This window comes from Stigmatopora nigra, chromosome 4 (assembly GCF_051989575.1).
Source record: "Stigmatopora nigra isolate UIUO_SnigA chromosome 4, RoL_Snig_1.1, whole genome shotgun sequence".
Taxonomy (NCBI): domain Eukaryota; kingdom Metazoa; phylum Chordata; class Actinopteri; order Syngnathiformes; family Syngnathidae; genus Stigmatopora; species Stigmatopora nigra.
In genome coordinates this window covers 10,577,767-10,594,412 of record NC_135511.1, presented here as the reverse complement: position 1 = coordinate 10,594,412, position 16,646 = coordinate 10,577,767, and the positions used below count along the sequence as shown (strand labels likewise).

At 39.8% G+C, this 16,646-nt stretch overlaps 3 protein-coding genes across 4 annotated transcripts; 2 read left to right on the top strand and 1 right to left on the bottom strand.

Annotated features, from left to right (window-relative positions):
• Positions 1 to 266: 266 nt before the first annotated feature.
• On the top strand, positions 267 to 5,266 carry LOC144195355 (DNA polymerase kappa-like). The gene is made up of 15 exons (XM_077714929.1): positions 267 to 369; positions 489 to 633; positions 913 to 1,032; positions 1,103 to 1,255; positions 1,389 to 1,520; positions 1,609 to 1,747; positions 1,831 to 2,046; positions 2,143 to 2,267; positions 2,371 to 2,537; positions 2,609 to 2,641; positions 2,722 to 2,818; positions 3,274 to 3,439; positions 3,595 to 4,533; positions 4,653 to 4,686; positions 4,910 to 5,266. Exons 2-15 carry the CDS (start codon positions 505 to 507, stop codon positions 5,010 to 5,012), a joined length of 2,553 nt encoding a protein of 850 aa, XP_077571055.1. The 5' UTR covers positions 267 to 369; positions 489 to 504; the 3' UTR covers positions 5,013 to 5,266.
• Positions 5,267 to 5,822: 556 nt separating this feature from the next.
• Positions 5,823 to 9,976, top strand: LOC144196116 (ankyrin repeat and death domain-containing protein 1A-like). The gene is made up of 15 exons (XM_077716112.1): positions 5,823 to 5,994; positions 6,194 to 6,294; positions 6,375 to 6,473; positions 6,573 to 6,671; positions 6,876 to 6,980; positions 7,211 to 7,315; positions 7,448 to 7,546; positions 7,982 to 8,080; positions 8,202 to 8,300; positions 8,368 to 8,466; positions 8,547 to 8,645; positions 8,784 to 8,879; positions 9,100 to 9,301; positions 9,432 to 9,563; positions 9,631 to 9,976. Exons 1-15 carry the CDS (start codon positions 5,823 to 5,825, stop codon positions 9,684 to 9,686), a joined length of 1,662 nt encoding a protein of 553 aa, XP_077572238.1. The 3' UTR covers positions 9,687 to 9,976.
• Positions 9,977 to 10,100: 124 nt separating this feature from the next.
• On the bottom strand, positions 10,101 to 16,268 carry LOC144196115 (uncharacterized). Of its 2 annotated transcripts, none has more exons than XM_077716110.1 (17): positions 16,085 to 16,268; positions 15,655 to 15,738; positions 15,405 to 15,534; positions 15,291 to 15,329; positions 14,989 to 15,170; positions 14,372 to 14,548; positions 14,126 to 14,230; positions 13,793 to 13,972; positions 13,413 to 13,596; positions 12,785 to 12,912; positions 11,885 to 12,385; positions 11,610 to 11,744; positions 11,356 to 11,458; positions 10,919 to 11,031; positions 10,743 to 10,835; positions 10,328 to 10,498; positions 10,101 to 10,248 (listed from the first exon to the last, which is right to left on the bottom strand). In XM_077716110.1, exons 2-17 carry the CDS (start codon positions 15,736 to 15,738, stop codon positions 10,126 to 10,128), a joined length of 2,448 nt encoding a protein of 815 aa, XP_077572236.1. In that variant the 5' UTR covers positions 16,085 to 16,268; the 3' UTR covers positions 10,101 to 10,125. The 2 variants fall into 2 exon arrangements, with proteins under 2 accessions (XP_077572236.1, XP_077572237.1); XM_077716111.1 differs by having other exon boundaries at positions 11,610 to 11,741.
• Positions 16,269 to 16,646: the final 378 nt, after the last annotated feature.

The window sequence follows — 16,646 nt, the reverse complement described above, 5'->3', positions numbered from 1 at the left end:
GCGTTGACGTAGGATTTCGCTGTAAAAGTACAATGAAAAAACGTCATCTTGATGTGACGTTAAGTGTCATTAGAGGCGTTTAGCGCACCCGTAAAATAGCGTTTTTTTCAGTCATCATTCATCATTTGACAAACCATCATCAAAAGTAAAATGAAAAGGGCAAATACAACTGTGAAATATTAACACGTTGAAATTAGAAACACAAAATAAAGTAATCTACCTATCACAGTTTTATCTTTTACATTTTCACCGGAAATTACATTGCCGTCAATTATTCGTAAACACGGAAGTGCCGGCAAAATCCAAATTCCGCCAAAGTTATTGTGTAATGTAGACGTTTGACAGCTGTTCGTTAGACGTATCTCCTCGGTATGTTTTCAAATGTTACGCTTACACACTGTTTAATTTTTATAGATACTGGTGTGCATATGAATACCCGATTGAAGGTTATTGTTATTGCTGGAGAGATCTAAATACAATTTCCACAGGACGGAGATCATTAGGATGGAAAATGGGACTACAACAACAAAAGGAGAAGGCTTCCTCTCCAGAATGGCGCTCAATGACAACAAAGCTGGTATGGAAGGTCTTGACAGAGACAAAATCAACAAGATCATCATGGAAACATCGAAGGTAATAACAAAACACAATCATTCCCTTTTTAGGAGCCCCGATTCTGCAATATTCACAGTCATAATCCTTAGTAGAAACCTATTGTGTAGTGAAGTGCAAATGTTTTATAGCTGTGCAGTACTGTATCCTTCTTTGAAATGGGAGTTCTTGTAAAGATTGTGCCCAGCCTTGTGTGAAATCTCATACCCTCCAAAAGTAATATACAACTGTGAAAAGATGTGCTATCATAACTGTTCAATGATAGATCTCTACTATGTTGTCCTTGCCCTTCCCTTGAAGGGTTCCAAGTTTTATGAGAATGAGTTGAAGAAAGAGCATCAGGTGAACCAGCGCATTGAGAAAATGATGTTGCAAAAAGCACAGATCACGCAACAGCAGTTAAGGAAAGCCCAAGCTCAGGTAGTGGTCTGTAAACATTGTTAAAATCTCAACACATTACAGTTAGCTTCTATCAATGCCTTCCCAATAGGTGGAGAGGATGGCTTCTCAGATGGAAAAGCATCGTGATTTGAGACGCATGATTGTGCATGTGGACATGGACGCTTTCTACGCTGCGGTGGAGACGAGAGACTGTCCTGAACTCAAGGACAAACCCATGGCTGTTGGATCAATGAGCATGCTGGTTTGTCAAATTAATATATTATTAATGTATGCCTTTTTTTACTCTCTGGTCACTCTCTGGTTTTATTTTATTTTCATTTAAGTGATTATGTAGTTGTGTTTGATAACCTAACTTCGCCTGTATGCTTTTGTAGTCTACATCAAACTACATTGCCAGGAAATATGGTGTTCGGGCAGCTATGCCAGGATTCATCGCCAAAAAACTTTGCCCCGACTTAGTTATTGTTCCATGCAACTTTGATAAATACAGATCAGTGAGTAATGAGGTGAGAGTGAAACATTTTGCATTGTAGACACAAACACAACTACTGCCAACTACATCCTCATGACTTTTTGTTTCTATTTTTTTTTTAGATCAGGGAAATATTTGCAGACTATGATCCACAATTCCAGCCAATGAGTCTGGATGAAGCCTATCTGGACTTTACAGAGCATATAGAATTGAGAAAAAGTTGGTCAGAGGCTTCACGAACACATCGCTACAGCTCTGCCAGTAATGATACAGACATGATTTCATTATTTGAAACAAACATACATTATTAAAAAAATGTCTGAATTGTTCATTTTTCTTCAAAGGCAAAGCGGAACCTGACCAACTGCAGGAATCAGAGGTGCAAAGCCTCTCTCCTGTGTTATTTGATGACAGCCCGGGCTCTTCTCAGTCTTTATCAGGTTCAGAAGCTGCTGATCCAACGGGTAAAGCCGCTGAGGTGTTTGGTACATCTGTAGAGGAGGCTGTGAGAGAAATGCGTTTCCGCATTGAGCAGAAGACCATGTTGACTGCCAGTGCAGGTGAGAAAAAACAAACAATTCGCACACATTTAAATAATTTTAACTTTTTACAATTTTTTTTCACCTGATATTGATGTATTTTGCTTCTTTGTGCAGGAATTGCTCCAAACATGATGCTAGCCAAGGTGTGCAGTGATCGGAATAAGCCTAACGGACAATACAGACTGGCATCCACCAGAGAGGCAGTCATGGAATTCATCCATAATCTTCCAGTTCGCAAAGTACGCTACTTTTGAGTTCACATAAAACATAACAAAAATCCTGGCATGTTGTTATCAATGAAGAAGAGATAAAAAAATATATTTAACGTGTTTGTCTTGACAGGTGTCGGGCATAGGAAAGGTGAGCGAAAAGATGCTGAATGCTCTGGACATCAGTAGCTGTGCTGATCTCGGCCAAGAGATGGCAATGTTGTCATTGTTGTTTTCTGAGACATCATGGCATCACTTCATGCAGGTTTCCCTAGGCTTGGGCTCCACATACATCGTGAGGTAATTCATCTACATATTAAAGTCAAGATAAGGCGCTTAGCCAGAATTTACCTTGCTTTGTTTTCATGCAGGAACGACGAAAGAAAAAGCATGAGCACGGAAAGGTATAATTTTCTAGAAGAATTGTGATTTTGTTACCTGTCTACTAATTGTCACTCTACCCATCCTTTCTTACACTTAATAGAACATTTAAAGAACTCAATAAGCCCGAGGAGCAGCTGTCTTTATGTAGAGAACTTTGTGAAGACTTAGCACAAGACCTGAAAAAGGAAGATCTCAAGGTACTGCACCCTTGAGAAACACATTAACTGCACTTATTTTACTTTGCAGCACTGACATTATAAATACAAAATATAACATAAAAGATAAACATTTATGTTCTATTTTTTAATTATTTTACTCTTATTAAAAAGATAAGCATTTATATTATAGCTATTAGGTCTTTATTCACTATATTTTACATAAATAGAATGCTAGAGATTTCAAGTGATACTTGCGCAGGCGAACTTTTTAATTCCCGCTGCCTTTTAAAGGAAAAAATTGGAAGTTTGGGTCGGTCACCACCCCCTGCTTGGCTCCTGATGCGGTCGCTAGCTATCGGAAATGGATGCCCATTAAACAGACAGCAGGGGTCACTCTTAATGCTCCAGAATGTCTCCCAGGGAGCATTACATTGCTGTGAAAGTGTGTGTATAACTGCCTATCTGTCAACTTTGTACGTTTAACTCTCTCAAAGGGAAAAACCATCACGCTGAAGTTGAAGAATGTCAACTTTGAGGTGAAAACCAGGGCATTTACGCTACAATGTGCCATCGCCACTGCGGATGAGATCTTCGCTGTGGCTAAAAACCTTCTTAAGACAGAAACAGAGAATGAAAGTCCACTGAGACTGAGACTCATGGGTAATTCAATATTGTGACACATAAAAACTCAGCAAAAGCCTGCCCTGCAGGTCATAAACATGCCAATACATATACATACCTAAAACAATCATTACGACTTGTTTGCTACCTCACAGTAATATTATATATTTATTCACATGGATAACTTTGTGTAGGTGTTCGGATCTCTGCCTTTGTCAGCTCGGATGATAAAAAGCCCCTGCAGAAGAGCATCGTTAGTTTCCTCCAATCGGGTAATCTGGACCCCCGAGGCTCCTCCCAGGAAGTAAATCAACATCTTGAAGAGGCTCGGCTCTTTTGTCCTTCTACGGCACAGAAATTTCAGTCTAAAGACTCTTCCTGGCAGATGAAGAAAGAAGGTTTAATGGCGGACATGCCTGTTGATCCATCACAACTATCTTTTTTTCAACAAGCACATGCCAAGAGACTGCAGCTTCAAATTAGTTCAGAAAGGACAGAAAATGAGATGACTGTATCCATGCTTACAGGTAGAGGTGATGACACACACACAGTGGAGTTACCCAAAAAGGGGGTGGGGCCAGCAAGTGCTGCCTTACACTTTTCAGAAATTGGTAGCGTTTACCCTTCGGAGGTTCGAGCATCGACTTCAGTCTCAGCATCAAAGTGCCTCACCTGCCCGGTGTGTTTCAGGGAGGTTAACACAGATGATTTGACTATCTTCAACAATCATATAGACATGTGTCTCAGTGAAGGAGAGTGCCATATATCTAACTGGAGCTCAGATGTATACAAAGACCTTAAACAAAATGAGGAGCCCGGCTCTGATGCAAACGAGAAGCAAAAGAAGAGGACTGAACAAGTAGAATCAAATGGCCAGGACCACCACAACTTGAAAAATGATTGCGTTCAGGAGGCCACGTTGATCGAGTGTGACGGCGAAGCAGTGACCTCGCATCAACCTCAGCTTTGTCGCAATGAAGGTCCTGACCTTATTTGCCCGGTGTGTCAGCTGACCCAGGACACAAATGATCTCAGTATTTTTAATAGCCACGTTGACCTCTGCCTGAATCACGAAGTGCTGCGAGAGATGGAGACATCGCCATTAGTTGAAGTTGCAAAGGGCATGGAAATTGGTGAGTTTCATTTAATTAGGTTTCATTCAAAATCTAGTGACCAGTATATTTATTAATTGTGTTGTCATTGATTAAATCTGTAAATATAGGCATCCTAAGTATTTTTTTCCCATTTACAGACAAAAGGCAGGCAGGCAAGGGTAAAAGCAAAAGGTAAGACATTTGTCATTTACTATTGATTTTGTTTTTCTGTTTTGGCATTTGGCAGCCCGGTGGTGCCTGAAGTCTGCTGGGATGGGCTCCAGCATCCCCCGCGACCCCTGTAGGATAAGCGGTTGAAAAAACATGACTGGCTGTCATGTTTATTTTTATGTATTGAGTGCATTGACTATTCTGTGTTTTTTTAAGATTTCTATTATCCTTTATTTTATTACAGACGAGACTCGCCTTCATATCTACCGTGTAAAAAGGCAAAAGGTTTGGGGCCCCACAGCACCATTGACAAGTTCTTCAAGGTGATGACGGATGCACAAAGATGATTTCGAATGATGAAGTTAGTGCTGGAAAGCAACATTTTACTCAAATCCACATTGAGATGAAAATCTAAATGAAACAAAATGTTCTGAATTTAATATTTACCTAATTTCCCGCCATGGATAATGACAGACATCTAATACACTTTTTGTCTTTTTGCCATTATATTGATTTTAATGTCTCATAAATACTGGTATATATTTATATGTTAATCATAATCAATTTATTGTAAATCGAAGTCAAAATATTTTTGGTGTTTAATTAAATATAACATTATTTATCATGTTAATAATGTTTTTAATATATAACATTTAACATTAAATAATGATTGAAGGTTTTGTCTGTATTTCTCTACAATAAAACACACTTCATTTTATGTTGGGATCTATGGTGATTAAAGTTTTATTTAAACTCTTTAATTCCGTACCATTTTCACAAAAGACCTCTAGAATGTCACTTGAATTTATATATTCTTTTGATTGAGTTTTTTTGCCTTTTTGCACATCTAGAACCATTTTGAAACACTTCCTTTAACTAAATCATACATGTATACATACACATTAGGGGGAAAAAACTAACATGTCCATGCAATACATACAACCTGCAAGTTGCAGAGCAAAGATGAACAAGTTACACAAACCGTACATTCGTTGATGTTTGAAGGGTGTGAGCTTGCTAAGCAAACACAAATTTGCCCTACAGGTATTAAACAACTAGTCTCAAGTTGATCTTCATATCATGTGACCTGTTTATTCAGTTTTTTTCTAATGCCTAAATGTGCAATCCATCATTATTGCTGCAACTTAAGAACAAAGATGGAGAAAGTTTTAGCTTTGAAGGAAAGGATGGCAAAATATGCTCCCAAAAAGGAAGATCTCGACCCTCGGAACTGGATAAAACAGACACAAGTGAATGCCGTTTATGATTTCATTTTTAACAAACAACCAGAGGAGGAGATGGACAACAGTTTCGACCACAATGAAATGTGTGAGTACACGACAAATGTTAAGACATGTAAAGAGCAAATGTTTTGGAAAATGTTATTTATGAAGCCATAGTCTTCCATTGAAACTGTTCAGGATTGCAAATTCTATATACATAGTATTTTTCCTCTTTACAAGCATATGACACACGCCTACATGCCATTTTATCCGTTTTGCTTTTAACATTAATGTGTGTTGTGCAGTACTGCAATCGGAGAAGCAGTTTATTGAAGCCGCTAAGAACAATGACATATCCGCAATGAGGAATCTTGGAAAAGGTTTAAATCCCAATGCAAAGAATGCGGTGAGTCTACATGTTATGACACTACACTGTATACAGGGTGCTCAGTGTCACCTGACGAAATGGTGTTGTTTGCCATCCAGCACAACAGGACTGCCCTTCACTATGCAGTTGCTGGCAAAAACAAAGAGGCGGTGGAGCTGCTTCTACGGCGCAGGGTTCAAGTGGATCAGAGAGACAAGGTTGGTCAAAGCTGTGAAACGACAATTCAAAACTAGCCCAGTGAAGCCTCAAATCCAATCTTTTCACTTAATCCCATTTTTTTTTTGTGTGTATGGCAGTTCGGGGTGGCACCCATTCATTTAGCAGCCTGGTTTGGCAGCTTGGAGATCCTGAAATTATTAGTGCGGGCTGGAGCAGAACAGAAGGTTGAAAATGAGGTGATTAGAACAATGACTATAAAATCGCAGACTTATCTCGGTATGATGTTTGCATCTATTCAAACTCATTCCCAGCCGGTTAAAAGGCAATTTGGCATATTTTCCTGTCAAGTGATAGGAAATTAGTTGACATTATTGTGGCTCTTTCATTCCAAAAAACAAAACAAAAAAACAATACTGTGTATTTCTGATTTCCCGATGCAGGAAGGACTAAATATCTTGCACTGTGCTGCCATCAACAATCACACTGCAATAGTGGACTATATTGTCAATGACCTCCAAATGAAAGAACTGGATAAAGATGACCAGGTATTCAGTCAATAACTTTTGATAAGTTTGGCATCCATTTTTTTTTCAGAGACATACTTTTCATTTAACACTGACAATTTGTATTACCCTCATAACCATGTGTTAGATTTTTTCTATTTTTTTTATAGGTGTGCTATAATCCTGTATCGGTAAATGTAGATTTTAACACAATATTGTGGCGTATAAAATAAAATGTAAGCTTCTAATCATGTCTAAATTTTCCCCTATAGTCAGGCTATTGTGCATTTGCTATGGCGGCAGAGCATGGCTGTTTGCAAATGCTGAAGATGCTGATGGAGCCGGATTATGACATGGCCACCATGAAGCCCAACAAGGTTAGTGTTGTGTCATTGAACGTGCCATTACAAAAAAAAAAACTTTACATGTCTGTATAAGTCATTTCTGTATGAGGGCCCAAAGTCATAGCCACTTTGTGACAATCCTCTCTCCGCCTTTCTTCCTGGTAGAAAGGAGACACGCCCCTGCATTTATCTGCCAGGAACGGCCATTTGGACACAGTCCAACTGCTGCTGCACTGCTTTGATATTCAGGATGAAGTTAATACGGTACACAATCATATAAAAAACCCTTTCTATCCTAGTGTGTTTTGTAACTGTGTGGGCTCAGTGGATACTCCATTCAGGGTAGGCGGAAGAATAAAGAAAACATTCAGAGAATAATTAATTGGTGTTCTCTGGTGTTCTTGGTTTAGTGGCCACTTAATGGCAGAGCACATTTAGACCAAACAACCATTTGTTATTTAGAGTGTTACATTAACCTGTCAAAAATATATTTGAAAAGTAGGTGGAAACCCGAGAACACCTAGTCAAGCTTGCTTAAATGCTTCCTGGGTTACACTTAATAGCTGGGCATCAAAAAGCAATGCTCTTTAACTTAAATATACAATCTGGTCTTCACGCAAAGTAGGTATACTTTATATTCATCCCATCTTGGTTGCAAAGATCCCATCCATTCTATCACTGATGAGTTCTTTGTGACAGGAAGGTGAGACTGCTCTGTACCAGGCTGCTGAGAACGCTCAGGAACACTGCGTCCTCGCTCTGTTGAAAGACGGCTGTGACCCCAACATCCAAACCACGGTATGATCACACACTCTAATCTAAATCAGTGCCATATTTGCATGTTTTAATGGCACCGTAAAGTATAGAGAGGTGAACACTTTGAGATACATCTGTTTTTGTGAACAAAAATCCATTGCAGAAAAAATACTGTGCCCTTCACCCGGTTTCAGAGAGAGGAGATGTATCTCTTGTCCGACTCCTTTTGGAATATAAAACCCACACTGACTTTCAGAATGAGGTAAGTAAATAGAAAACGCCCTCTCCGGAGCTTTGTATAAACTAATAGTTTCGACATGCTAACAAAGGACTTAGAGGTTCCCCTCCACTTGGCAGTGAAGAATAGCCACCTCCCTGTCATTCATTTTCTAGTGGAAGCGGGATGCAACTTTAATGTCACCAACAAGGTAAAATCAATGCATTAAATGACATTTTAACTCAATAAAAGCACCCACACAAGAACATGCTTTGTGCTCCGCATTATTAGAGGTCTCAGACGGCCATGCATTTCGCTGCTGAGATAGCAAGAATAGACGTGGTTGAAATGCTACTTAAAGCTGAAGTTGATCTAACAATTAAGGACTGGGTAAGAGTAATCATTTGATTGTTATAACTGTGTTATCATGCACAGAGTTACATGTGAGAGTAATGTGTTTCAAGGACAATCCCATTTTCTCCTGTTTTGACTTGTCCTTTTAATATTTTGCTGTAAATGTTGAAGTAGCAAGGAAAGACGGTGCTTGGTGTGGCAGCCAGAGCGGATGAGGTGATCATTGTGGATATGATAATCAAGGCAGAAAGATACAAGGCATGGAAGATGGTGAGACCCTTTTCTCAATTTTGTGCATGCCAGATTTTCAACTCAAGCTCATTTTTGATAATTAAATTGCAGGTGATTTGCTATTCGTGACGATTTATGATTCATTAATGGAGATTTCCATATGGATTACACTCAAATGATGACATGCCTGTTGCAAATGCCCACGTCTTCCAAATCTGGTATTTATGAACCCACTGACAGGATTTATTCAACCCTCCAGGCCAACCCAGAGTGGAATGAGAGTGTTCACAGCGAGTATCCGCTAACATTCAAACTGGATCACCGGAATGAGACCAAGCACCTTCGCTCCATTATCTGGCGCTTAGCCTATGAGCTTCTGAAGCCAAGAGACTGGAAGCATCTGGCTGAGCATTGGGATTTCACTCTGGAGCAAGTGTCAGCTATTGAGAGACAGTGGACAGGTATCCCTCTTTCTAAATGATACTCAGATTTTTTTAGATAACTACTAATTTTAATTACAAAACTATAATTGAGAAGTTATATTTTGCATATGTATTCTTATATTTGATTGTGTTTCTTTTTTCTTCACAGGTCAACACAGCTACAGAGAACATGGCAACAGGATGCTGCTGATCTGGTTCCATGGAGCAGAATTAGCTCGGGAAAGTCCTATGATACAACTTTATAAAGCCCTTTTCCACACAGGAAATGGCACAATTGCAGGTATATTACTTGATACATACATTTAATGGGCTTGGTTGTGACATGTTTCTCCATGGTTGTCTTACAGATAAACTTAGGATGAGATCAGGCAATTTCAGCATCAGGAGCTGCAGAGTGTCATGATTGTGACACGTGAGATCAAGATGAATTGCTTTTAATATATTGAAATAACTTTCAAGACACTTTCGTGGACAACTCTAAAATAATTTATTGTGTAAAAAGAAAGCACCATGTCAGAAAACAAAAAGGGAGACTAGTTGGCTGCTCAGTGACATTAAAAATACAGCATGTCAATTATGCACACACATTTTTCTAAAGACTAAATTCATTATGAATTAAAACACATTTTCATTAAAATTCAAATCAAATACATGCATGGTTGCCACCCTGGATATGGGTCCAAATCTAAAGAATAGCTGCTTGATTTCTCATATCTTCTAACAAAAACGCATACACCACTTCACTAGCAAAGTTACATCTGCTGTAGACTTGTTGTATAGTAAGTAAAATCCTTAATTTTAGACAAAGCTGGTTTGTGTGAGGTGTCTGTATGCTGATGTGATTAATCAACTACTTTGATGGAAGTGTGGGTATTTGGTTTGGAGGATGGCTTTACAACTGTGGCCGTGCGAGGACCCTGCTGGCTGTGGCGGGGACCTTTGACAGAAGCATGTCCCAAAGTGTGCTTGGGGAAAAGATAGAGGGAAAACAACATAAAGCTACTGACACACTGAGAAACTTTTCAAATGATAAAAATTCCATACCTCTCTAATAGGTTGATGGCGTTGTATGACAATGGTGGTTGTGGGTGCAGCCATACCCATACTTTGCTGGTGGGTGCGAATATCCTTACCAACAAATGATTGTGCTGTGATGCGAGCCTTTACAGTTTTGGCCGCTTTCTGTTGACCAGCTGTAACCACTCGTCCAGATGTCTATGGAGAGGATTTGTATTTAGCATAGTGGAAATATTCCTGTGTACTGAAACAGTTATTACCTCATTTTGCTTAATAATTTCCCATCTGTTTTAGGCTGACATGTTCAAATTATGGCAGTTAACAAAAACTAAAAAAAACAAATTTTAATTCAAGCAATCTTGTTGACTTAGTTATTGTCATCTAAAGGTTTGTGTGACATGGTAATTCTGAAATAAGGTTAAAGTTGGTTGGGTTAGCGTACCTGTTTGTGGAAAGTGGAACCTCCCCCTTGTGGGAATGAACTGTGACCTACAGTGGCGGCAGGGTAGACTTCACTCGTGTACCACACGCCTAACTGTGGAAAAGAAAGGCCATTTCCATGAATGGTGATGTGAGATTCTTAAAGCAATTCAACTATTGCACTTTTTTTTACCATACCTTTCTGTCATCATGGTGGCTAGAAGACTCTGGGTGGGTAGATGCAATCGGGCTACAAATAGGGCGCTGATCAAATGTTGAACAGCCAGGCTCATCCCAAGGTTGTTGGGGGTCTGTCAAGGGCAAAATATGCACAAAATAACAACTGAATTACTGAAAAAAACCCTGCAAAGATTTGCTATATAAGACAAATACAATTTAAACTCAAATTAGGGAAGCAAGAAGAATTCCGACAGTTTTACATGGCTGCAAGTATATTATAAGTGTCGAGTGACTGGTTAATTGTGTGAAATTGGTGTTTGATGTTTTTGGGTATCTTTAATTTCAATGTTTTCTTGCTTTCAAGTTTACGTGTGTGATTAGCCAACAAACTCCATTTTAATAGAGTGTAAATCACATGTGCTAGCGTGTATTATTTGTAATTGAGTTTACATTACATGTGCTGGTGTGTTTTCTGGAGGAAGACCGGCCTCCACTGGCATGGTGAGCCTGTTGGGAGGAATGGTGAACTTTGGAAGTGGAAGCCCGACCATGAGTTTGCTTGGAGGGGTGAAAAACAAAACACTTTTTAAAAAAATATAATCTTCATTAACAAGTGCATAAAAACTTCAGAAAATCAATATATAACCAAATTCAGGTCTCAACAAATTATGGCACAAATAAAGAACTATACTTTTACAATTGTTCTTACTTGTGTCGCAGGAAGCTGGTACTCTTCACTGGGGGAGCTCGTAGGTGGGCTCACACTCATCTGCTCCTGGTTACTGCCTGTATCCTTACCAGCATGCTTTGGTTTTTTTTGGACGGTAATCACCGCAGTGGACTGCTAAAAATGATTTAGATTTTAGAAGGAGTACAGCTGCAGTAAGCAATTCTTTAAGTAGCAATGGTTACATCCTTAGGTATAACAATTATGTTTAGAAATTGCTTTTAAAATATGACTTGGAACACTTCTCGGTCGTTTACTTGTTGGTTGACTCCAGGGTCGGCCCCGTATAGGTATAAACTGTGTGTAGTCGGAGTCTGCCCGCCGGCTTCAGGGTACCCGGTTCCAGGGTGTCTGGTGCCAGTGTGGCTAGCTCCGGCGTGCCCAGCCCCCCCGGGGTGACCGAGCCCAGGTTGCCCAGCACCGGGTTGACCAAGCCCAGGTTGCCCAGCCCCGGGTTGACCGAGCCCAGGTTGCCCGGCCCCGGGTTGCCCGAGCCCAGGGTGCCCGGCCCCGGGGAGCCCGTGGTACCCGAGCCCGGGATAACCGAGCCCGGGATAACCAGCCCCAGGGTAACCAGCCCCAGGGTAACCAGCCCCAGGGTAACCAGCCCCGGTGAAACCAGCCCCGGGGTGCCCGAGCCCGGGCTGTCCTAGACCGGGCTGCCCGGCCCCAGGGTGCCCAACCCCGGGGTACCCGGGCCCAGGATAACTGGTTCCTTGGTGCCCACCAGGAGGTTGTCCGGTTGCACCAAAACCCAGCTGAAGAAAAGGAATGCAAAAAAATAGCAAGGGTGGAATTTGGTGGTAAACATAACTTTATACATAGTAGTAAGCAAAAATCATTACATTTCATACATTCAATACATTTCAAACTTGCTTCAATCAAGTCAAATAAGAAAGAAATTACGTCTTGGATTGGAAATCACTTCACACAATCTGTTTAAACTGGCAGAAATGGCAGCGAATGAACGAATGGTATTCTGCTGCCAACCCTCCCATTTCAAATACATTGCATGTCTACTGATGATACCTTTAAATTCACACCAGAAGGTTGAGAGGGCCACATATTTGGACATCTATCATTGTCAATGACACTGAAAGAATGATTAAATCTAAAATGGAGCTTTATTCAGATCGTTTCAAAACATCTGGCCTTACCCTCTCACCATTTTCATGGTGTGAAGCAGAGCCTGGGTGGTCAAACTGGCCTGGACCTTGGATTTGATTTAGCCCGGGTGGGGGCATTCCACCAGCATCAGGAGCATCATCAGGCAATGAGTTGATGTCTGTCAAAACAGATAAAGGACAATGATGCAATGCAAAAATCAAATGTAAACACATTTTATCAATGTACATTCAGCAGCTGCAGAATTTTATTTTTTAATTTTATATTTTTTGACGAGAGAAATTTAAAGAAAGAGAAATTTAGATTTTAATTCACTTATTTGTTGTACTTCAGACAACTACTTATTTTGTAAAATCAATCTTTGTAGTGGTTATCTCCAACGTCTTTTTTTTTTTTAGAAAATTTTGAAAATGACAAACGCATAATGATTTGGAAAAACTTTATTTTTTATAGTCAGTGTGCGTAAAGTAGCTCATTGCTCCAAAAAAGCAGGGATTCGCCTTGTGCTTATTAATAAGCCTGCTGAGCCATCAGATATTCCATGAAATTTGCCACTACGTATACACCAAAATATCAAGACAATAGTAGTTGAAAGTAGTTTGCGAGTTTTGTAGGAGAAAACTGAATGTTATTTCACTGAGACTGCCAGTCACTGCATACCAATGCCATTAGAATCTTGGACATCTTCGGCGGCATTAAACAAGTGGAGAGTTTCCAAGTTGAGAGCGCACACTCCCCTCATGAAGCCTTTTCTCCAGCACACTTCTCGACGTTCTCGTTCATTTAGCAGCCTCTTGACCTCTGCCTGTGCCTTCTCAAGAGCGCCACTTTTTTCTGTATTGATCTGAGAAAAAAAATGAATGAAGAAAATTATACATTACCTGGATATACACTCGGCGGCAACTCGAATACATTTTGGCACGTAAACATGGTCAAGAAGAGAAGACTCCGTGTAATTGAGAGAAAAGAGATTGATAAAAAATGAAGCACTCCTCTGAACTTAAAAAAAATGATATACTTGCCACATAGCATATACCCACCGTCTCTAACTGTGTCTCATAATTCTCAAGCAGTTGGGTGCACACTTCCTCGGCTTTTGCTTGGCATGCCTGTTCTACCTTGTTCTTCCACGCTTTCTGAATGAGGGAATGCCATGCTGACCACACCTTCCTTTTCAAACGGAAATCGTAGTGGTGCTGTGCTACCCGGTTGGCTTGGGCCTGAAAATGAAATCACAAGTGCAAAGAAAGATGAGCACAATAATTCCTGATGGATATCTATAGCCTAGTTTATTAAGCGGGAGCTATTAGCTTAAATAATTCAAACATTTTGTGGAAAAAAAACAAACTGAAATCATGAAATGAAGCATTTACCTCCTCTTTAGCCTCAATGTACTGAATTCTCCAGTGGGTGAAGACCCTCATCTTTTCAAGTTTCTGTCTTTGTTTGTCCATCGCCATATTAAGGTTACTAATCATCTGAAAAAGGAGTCATAGAAAAATTGTGAGATATGTGTTGTTCATCTTTGGTAAATGAATGAATGAATAAGGAATATGCAGCTCAGCAGAAAATGGCACTGTGGTGAAGCTAAACTTCAACTCAATGTTCTGTTTTGTCACCTCATCCTTTCTCTTGTTGGATTCCTCAGCTAAGCGGAGCAGCTGGTGCAGGTTGTCAGCCTCTGCCTTCAAGGCCTCATACCGGGCTATATGAAACTCCCTTTCCTTCTGTATTGCCTGCCTGTGTTGCTCTATAAAGGCTACCCTCCATTTCCTCAACTCCCTTAGAACATTGGTCTGATGGACATAAAGAGAGGGCGACAAGAGCACATATTGTCATTGAAAATGGTGAAAACTTCTTAGCATTCTCCAACTCTTGTTTGATAGATTAATAGATATTAGTTAGAAATTAAGCTGTGGGCTCAGAATGCAAATGGAATAGAATATATTAGTGAATTTTCAAATATCCATCTCAAAGTTGTCCACAATATGATTAATTTGTGCAGCGCAGCTACTCTTAAGTTAAAAGTTGTGAACATTGCCTGTAATGCAGTCGACGTTTTTGTAATGGCAAACAATGTCTGGAACAAAATCACTCATTCAAATTAATTTGGGGGAAAATACCTTTGAAAAAGACCGATGCAGACCCCAAGTAAAAAGTGCTGAACTTTGTACTACACACCCCCACACCACTACCAGTAGACAAAAACAGTGTCAGGAAAAAAAATATGTCCGACCTTTAATTTTTGGGTCCATGTATCCACAATGTTCTCCAACTTGCTAATGTGGTCCTCTGAGATGAAAAGATCCGTTTCGGTGCACTCAGTGAAGTCTTGCATGCTTTGATGGCCCCTATCAGATCCATCCTGTAACCTGTCTGAGCTATCCAAACCTCTCCTAGAAGAGCGTTTGTTCTTCTCTGGCAATACCCCACCCCCCAAAAAAAGAAACATTTAAATAGATAGGCTTTGCAAAATAGATAAAAGTATCATGATCCTTCTAAAAGCGCCAGACATTTCTGGACTTAAGACTTAATTACCATGACGGCTTCTTAAGTATGAAGAGGGTTCGCCAGGATCTGTTAGAAGTCAGAAGATGCAGCAGTTGATGAGTGAAATGAGTACTATGTTTGGTGAAACTAAGCCTGAAATACCTGCTGGTTGTGAATCTCTTTGAGAACTCTGATCGTCAGAAGATGCCCCTAACCTCCTCAAGCGGGAAGCAGAGGCAGGATCAAATCTTGAAGAACCCCCAGCATTTTGGAGGAGGTCCTCATATTCTTCCTTTTTGACCGCAGAACAGAGGCCAGTTTAATTTTATTTATGGATTCATTTATTTTTACAAGTTGAATATGCAATGTAGTAGTATTTTAGATTTTTTTTAATTTTTTTTAGATCATTCACCTGAAGATCAACGGAAGGAGAGTTGCTGGGATATGTTGAGTCTGCGGGCAACACTGGGACACTGGCCTCTTCATCTGAAGACATCTAAAAAGGAAAATGGGTGCTGAAAGAATATAGCTACATGAGCTATACAAGTAAGAATCGATTAAAAGATGATTTTCAGTTTTAGACACTGTCAAAGTCTCCGATCTCACGCTCTATTTTTTAAAAATTATGAATTACATGAGTACTGTATTTAACATACACACCCATACTTTGCAATAGAAGAAACCCACAACGGATCAAAGAGTTACGGTCAAAGTGGCTATGATGTTCCAAACTAAGAAAAAACTACAAACCTTAAATCGAATCCTGACGGGAGTCAAATTTAACACATACTGTATGTATATTGTAAAGAACGGGCATTATTTTGAAAGCAAATGTCACAAACCTGCGATGTTGATCTTGGTGTTTTTCAGACTGACTGTTGCGTTTTGAAAACACGATTTAACCTTACGGGTAAAATGAAAAGTAGATCGGCTTTAAATTCGTTGAATTAAAAATGATAAAGCAAATTTCTTTGCTCCGGTTCCCTGTTTATCACTTCGTTGGCTTAAAGCTGACTAAATCGTTTGAAATCGTGTAACCGGCCAACAACCGAGTATGTCATTGGAGTATTTTCTACTAAGGCTAAATAAACACGACTCTGATTGGTTCTACCGTTTCCTAGTAACGGTATGCGGAACGACGCTACTGCAGCATAAATCTGAAGCCTCCAAACAAAGGCACACAAATGTTCCTGGCTCGTCTGGTTGGTACAGTAATAGTTGTTTAGGATGGAAAATATTTGAGACATATTAAAACCCAAAGCACGATGAACATAAAAGAATTGTGAGAGAAATCAGAGCAAAAGAAGAAAGACATTGGTTCACAATCGATATGGTGGTACTTTGTTGTCATTCAGATTGTGCAAAACATATTGTTTTTATTTATCTTCATCAATAATGAATATG

Excerpts from the sequence above, each read along its gene's own strand:
- LOC144195355 (XM_077714929.1), top strand. The coding sequence starts at position 505 with ATGGAAAATGGGACTACAACAACAAAAGGAGAAGGCTTCCTCTCCAGA. Across the intron at positions 634-912 it reads TCATCATGGAAACATCGAAG|GGTTCCAAGTTTTATGAGAA; the intron begins GTAATAACAAAA and ends CTTCCCTTGAAG. Across the intron at positions 1,521-1,608 it reads ACAGATCAGTGAGTAATGAG|ATCAGGGAAATATTTGCAGA; the intron begins GTGAGAGTGAAA and ends TTTTTTTTTTAG.
- LOC144196116 (XM_077716112.1), top strand. The coding sequence starts at position 5,823 with ATGGAGAAAGTTTTAGCTTTGAAGGAAAGGATGGCAAAATATGCTCCC. Across the intron at positions 6,474-6,572 it reads AAGTGGATCAGAGAGACAAG|TTCGGGGTGGCACCCATTCA; the intron begins GTTGGTCAAAGC and ends TGTGTATGGCAG. Across the intron at positions 8,301-8,367 it reads ACACTGACTTTCAGAATGAG|GACTTAGAGGTTCCCCTCCA; the intron begins GTAAGTAAATAG and ends ATGCTAACAAAG.
- LOC144196115 (XM_077716110.1), bottom strand. The coding sequence starts at position 15,738 with ATGTCTTCAGATGAAGAGGCCAGTGTCCCAGTGTTGCCCGCAGACTCA. Across the intron at positions 11,032-11,355 it reads CAGAAAACACACCAGCACAT|ACCCCCAACAACCTTGGGAT; the intron begins GTAATGTAAACT and ends TGCCCTTGACAG. Across the intron at positions 10,249-10,327 it reads GCCATCAACCTATTAGAGAG|CACACTTTGGGACATGCTTC; the intron begins GTATGGAATTTT and ends CTTTTCCCCAAG.